Genomic DNA, 6,298 nt, shown 5'->3' on the forward strand with positions numbered 1-6,298 from the left:
TGTGTAGAACTTGGTTTTTGTAAGCTCCATCTGAGTTTGAGGAACCCGGCGATTCCTTCCCTGGGAAAAGCCTGAGCACCGTGCTACAGCAGCACCAGTGACCCAGCGAAGAACTGACCGCTACCTGCAGATCAGGTTCGCACAGAGCCTCAGAGACCCAAGATTTCTATCTCTCTCTTTCAAAATGCAACTGGTTATTTACTTGTATGCATTTCAAATTTGTCCGAACAGATGCGGAAACTTTGTGAGTGTGTGTGAGTGTCTGTGTGTGGTGTGCGCGCGCCAGGCGGCCAGTGGGTTTTTAAGAGCACTTACGAATCGTATTGGGATTTCTCCCTGCCCCCTCCCTCCTTTTCCGGTTCTCAGTGAAAGCTTTCGGGTCTGGAATCAAAGACGCAAGTGTGCATTGTGTTTTCACCTCGCAGACTTAAATAACGTTCAAGAAATATCTTCAGAGAAAGCTAACACTCAGCGACCAAATTGACTAAAATTCTATACCAAGTTTAAAAAAGAAAACCATGTACCTGAGTTATATACCTTGCAGCAAAAAATCCATACCCAATCATGATATTATAGGAAATATGTTTGATGTGAATATATGTTCCAAATAGCCACTTTCACCATGCGAAAAGACCAAAAAAAAAGCTTTCAAAGACAGCAAATAGCATGAAACACTGTACTGCAGAGACGGAAGATATACATTTAAAGCACCGATGAAAATGGCGTGCAGTATAATTACCTCAAATTGCTGTTCGCTTGACACCCTGACACTAATTTTATTCAAGCCATTGGGAAATAAATGTTTTAAAAGCACTCCTTTCCAAAAGCTAGAGCTAGTGGGGGCTGTGAGGTCGTTCAGGAAAGGAAAGGGTAAAGTTTCCAGCACGCAGAAAGAATTAAATAATCCATTTAAAATAAGCGTCTATGTGGATCGACAGCCTTTAAAGCCCACATTTTTAACGCTTGCCCTGTACGTGGATTGATTTTTTTTTTTCCTTCAGCATTCCCTCACCAGATGGATTTTTGCTACTGCAGATCAGCAGAGGGTGTCAGATCTTTCAGAGTGCACCAGGCTGGAACGAGCAGAGCTTCTTAGCAACTCTCTTCTAGCCCCCCCTCCCCGTTCTCGCGCTCTGTCCCTCCCTCAGACAACTCGCCCCCCACCCTCCGCCCCCATCCACGTAATTCCGAAAGAGCAGGAGAAGGAGAAGGAGAACAAGAAAAGAAGAGCTAGTAACCGAGAGCTGGCGCCCAGAAAAAAGGCTGAAAAGGACCAAAGGAGAGGAAAGGAAAAGGATGGACAGCCACAAAACGCAGCGATTGCGGAAATTTTCCAGCGCCATTGGCTCGGCAGCGTGAGTCCTTCGAGCGGGCGTGATTTCAGCACCGGGGGGACTGGACAGCACCTCTGGGGGCCTTCTGGGCAACCCGCAGCCACCGCAAGAACTCCATCAGCAACCTCAACAGCAGAAGCCGCCGAAAACCCTGCTTTGTATCAGAGAGGCAAGGTCAGTCCGACGCACAGCCATGCTCAGGCAGTGCGCCTGTACTACGCTGCAAACCCTCTGCTTGTTTCTCTAACATGCACTTGCTTCTAATTACTAGCATTGTTCCCTTCCTGATTAGTGAGGACCACTATACGAGATTCTGTAAGGGTGTATTTTCTAACTTATGTGTATATATTTAACTTCTTTTTGGTTATTTTTAAGGGGTTGAGGGGGAGCGGGATTATTTTTTTTCTACTTTTTTTTTTTTTTTTTTTTTTTTTGCTTGCCTTGCACTACGTGCCTGGATAGTTTGTAGATACATTAATTGACTGGCGCCTGGGTTGTTGCAGTGCGGGGGGGTTAGGGAGGAAGGAATCCACCCCCGCCCCCCCAAACCCTTTTCTTCTCCTTCCCTGGGTTCGGACGCTGGAGCACTAAATGAACTTGAATTGTGTCTGTGGCGAGCAGGATGGTCGCTGTTACTTTGTGATGAGATCGGGGATGAATTGCTCGCTTTAAAAATGCTGCTTTGGATTCTGTTGCTGGAGACGTCTCTTTGTTTTGCCGCTGGAAACGTTACAGGGGATGTTTGCAAAGAGAAGATCTGTTCTTGCAATGAGATAGAAGGGGACCTACACGTAGACTGTGAAAAAAAGGGCTTTACAAGTCTGCAGCGTTTCACCGCCCCGACTTCCCAGTTTTACCATCTATTTCTGCATGGCAATTCCCTCACTCGACTTTTCCCTAATGAGTTCGCTAACTTTTATAATGCGGTTAGTTTGCACATGGAAAACAATGGCTTGCATGAAATCGTTCCTGGGGCTTTTCTGGGGCTGCAGCTGGTGAAAAGACTGCACATCAACAACAACAAGATCAAGTCTTTTCGAAAGCAGACTTTTCTGGGGCTCGACGATCTGGAATACCTCCAGGCTGATTTTAATTTATTACGGGATATAGACCCGGGGGCCTTCCAGGACTTGAACAAGCTGGAGGTACTCATTTTAAATGACAACCTCATCAGCACCCTACCTGCCAACGTGTTCCAGTATGTGCCCATCACCCACCTCGACCTCCGGGGAAACAGGCTGAAAACGCTGCCCTATGAGGAGGTCTTGGAGCAAATCCCCGGCATTGCCGAGATCCTGCTAGAGGATAACCCATGGGACTGCACCTGTGATCTGCTCTCCCTGAAAGAATGGCTGGAAAACATTCCCAAAAATGCCCTGATCGGCCGAGTGGTCTGCGAAGCCCCCAACAGACTGCAGGGGAAAGACCTCAATGAAACCACCGAACAGGACTTGTGTCCTTTGAAAAACAGAGTGGATTCTAGTCTCCCAGCGCCCCCTGCCCAAGAAGAGACCTTCGCTCCTGGCCCCCTGCCAACTCCTTTCAAGACAAATGGACAAGAGGACCATGCCACCCCAGGGTCTGCTCCAAACGGAGGTACAAAGATCCCAGGCAACTGGCAGATCAAAATCAGACCCACGGCAGCGATAGCGACTGGCAGCGCCAGAAACAAACCCCCAGCCAACGGCTTGCCCTGCCCTGGGGGCTGCAGCTGCGACCACATCCCAGGGTCGGGTTTAAAGATGAACTGCAACAACCGGAACGTGAGCAGCTTGGCTGATTTGAAACCTAAGCTCTCCAACGTGCAGGAGCTTTTCCTGCGAGATAACAAGATCCATAGCATCAGAAAATCGCACTTTGTGGATTATAAGAATCTCATCCTGTTGGATCTGGGCAATAATAACATCGCCACCGTAGAGAACAACACTTTTAAGAACCTTTTGGACCTCAGGTGGCTGTATATGGATAGTAACTACTTGGACACGCTGTCCCGGGAGAAATTCGCCGGGCTGCAAAACCTCGAGTATCTGAACGTGGAGTACAATGCGATCCAGCTCATCCTTCCTGGAACCTTCAATGCCATGCCCAAACTGAGGATCCTCATTCTCAACAACAACTTACTGAGGTCCCTACCCGTAGACGTGTTCGCTGGGGTCTCGCTCTCTAAGCTCAGCCTGCACAATAATTACTTCATGTACCTCCCAGTGGCAGGGGTGCTGGACCAGTTAACCTCCATCATCCAGATAGACCTACACGGAAACCCTTGGGAGTGCTCCTGCACTATTGTGCCTTTCAAACAGTGGGCAGAACGCCTGGGTTCCGAAGTGCTGATGAGCGACCTCAAGTGTGAGACGCCGGTGAACTTCTTTAGGAAAGATTTCATGCTTCTCTCCAATGACGAGATCTGCCCCCAGCTGTACGCGAGGATCTCGCCCACGTTAACTTCGCACAGTAAAAACAGCACTGGGTTGGCGGAGACCGGGACGCACTCCAACTCCTACCTAGACACCAGCAGGGTGTCCATCTCCGTGTTGGTCCCGGGACTGCTGCTGGTGTTCGTCACCTCCGCCTTCACCGTGGTGGGCATGCTCGTGTTTATCCTGAGGAACCGAAAGCGGTCTAAGAGAAGGGATGCCAACTCCTCGGCGTCCGAAATTAATTCCCTACAGACAGTCTGTGACTCTTCCTACTGGCACAATGGGCCTTACAACGCAGATGGGGCCCACAGAGTGTATGACTGTGGCTCCCACTCGCTCTCAGACTAAGACCTCAATCCGGGTAGAGCAGGGGAGCGGGAAGGTGAAGCCCCCCACCCTCCACCCCCGCCGGCATGCCAGGGGTTAGAGGAGCCCGGATGCAAGTCCGCGTGCCCCAACTCTTGATGGACATAAGTAAATAAATAACTGAACTCGCTCAACTGAGAGGGTCTGACCCCTTAGCTCCCTTCTGGAAACAAAGAGCGGACTGTGTCTGGGAGAGCGCAGCCAGCTCGCTCTTTGCTGCGAGCCCCTTTTGAAAAGCCCAGCAGGGGCTCTGCTCAAAGAACTGACAGTGCCCTTGCCCATGGCAGAGGGGCTGGTGGGGATGGCTGCCGCGGTCCTATACATATATACATATACCTACATCTATATAGAGAGATAGATATCTATTTTTTCCCCTGTGGATTAGCCCCGTGAGCAGGGGGGCGTGATGGCTTCCTGTTGGCTACGCAGGGATGGGCAGTTGCACGAAGGCATGAATGTATTGTAAATAAATAACTTTGACTTCTGACTAAAACAAAAAGTGCTGCATGGCTCGCATGGAATCCACGCGCTTCAGGGACGCTGCCCTCCCCGGCGACTGGAGACGGCGTCACTTCACAGCACCCACTCTCTTACCTGATAAGTCCCATCGTATCAAACTTTCTCTAAACAAAATACAGTATAATCAGAAAGTGCCATTTCGCCATTATTTGTGATCGGTAGGCAGTTCAGAGCGTACGTTTACTGTGAAAAAAAAATGTAAAGGTTTTATTTAAGACATTTGCATGGCTAGTCATCAGTCCATTTTATGAGTTAAAAATGTATTTTGTTGAGCAAAGTTTTTACGGGTTGTTTTGGGTTCTTTTATTTTGATGGTGATGTTTTAGTTTTTAGGTTTTTTTTTTTTGATGGGGAATATTTTTCTATACATATCCAATAATGCCTTCCATCTGAATGTAAAATAAGTACCCATGATTTCTATTATAGTATCAGTGTAATTATTTAAAAAAAAAGATTTTCAGGCAGTTAAGCATGACCAATTAATGTCACTCTAGTGCTTAGGCTGCGATCCTATGGTAGCAATTTTGTGCTGGTGTAAATCTTACTTATATAGTAGGAAAAGAGAACCGAGGAAGCACGTGAAACTTACTAATTCTATTCGAGGATTTTATAATGGCATATTTTTTCAGTATTAAAGTGAAAATGTTTTCAACTCTGGGTCGTTACGTTTTTCCAGCTTCATATTTGCATCTGGTAAATTGGATTTGCGGTGGAAGGGGGAAGGTTGGGGGTGGATGCCTTCTAGATCTACATTGAGGCTCTTTCTCTAATCGTTTTACTTAGTTTTTCACCCTTTACCTAGAGCCCCTCCCCCTCCTCTCTCCCCGCCCAGACATTTCAGCCTTCCCCTGCCGGTATAGTAAGGTCTTCCCCCAACCCCTCCCCCCCCCCCCCCCCTTTTTTTTCCTCTCCTAATGCGGCAGTGAATCCTTTTATTAACATGGAAATGCCCCCTCCTGTGGCTGCTACTGCTGCCGCGCACACCGCAGATACAGTATTAAGGATGTTAGTAGAGATTTGATTTAATTGACTTTGCCTAGATCGGTCTCATTAAACAGAGTGGAGATTTCATTGGTCAGCACCCTTCGATGAAAGACAGCCCTAATGACTGGCATTTGAGATGCTGCTGGCGTTTTGAATTCAACATCTGCTGAAAACGGTAAAACTAATTAGTGCCCACCCACCCTCCCCGCCCCAGCAACTGCATATTGAAATTTGTTAAAGCACTCATCTTCATGGAAATCAGTCATTATCCTAAGAAGGATTTCTCTCCCACCATTTGGATTTCTGGTTGGGGCCCAGTAATTAACAAGCAGAGCTTTTAACTGTTTGAAGTTTATGAGCCAATGTAACTCTGGCCTCAATCATATTCCTCTGGGATTTCTAAGCAGCCTATTTTATCAACAGTTAGGGGAGAAAAAGCAAACAAAACTACACATTTTGATGGGGTCTGCATTCCACCACATATCCACCCTTGAGAAGTGTGTTACAAGACTGCAGACCACAGATTTAAAAAAAACAAAAAAACAAAGTTATAGGATTGTAAATCCATTAATGAAATCCCCCAGAGCAGTTGTAAGAAGATTTGCCTTCTAGAACTCATATTCTAAAGAGAGTAATTTCCCAGAACAATGATGTTCTGGAGTATGTATTATTTATTTT

The 6,298-nt window shown here is 47.1% G+C and overlaps 1 protein-coding gene across 1 annotated transcript; it reads left to right on the forward strand.

The window, feature by feature from the left end:
• The first annotated feature begins 1,993 nt into the window (after window positions 1-1,993).
• SLITRK1 (SLIT and NTRK like family member 1) lies at window positions 1,994-4,099 on the forward strand. The gene has a single exon (XM_046663714.1). The coding sequence runs from the start codon at window positions 2,009-2,011 to the stop codon at window positions 4,097-4,099; it is 2,091 nt and encodes a 696-aa protein (XP_046519670.1). The 5' UTR covers window positions 1,994-2,008.
• Window positions 4,100-6,298: the final 2,199 nt, after the last annotated feature.

The sequence above is a fragment of the Equus quagga genome, chromosome 6 (genome assembly GCF_021613505.1).
Source record: "Equus quagga isolate Etosha38 chromosome 6, UCLA_HA_Equagga_1.0, whole genome shotgun sequence".
NCBI classification, from domain to species: Eukaryota; Metazoa; Chordata; class Mammalia; order Perissodactyla; family Equidae; genus Equus; species Equus quagga.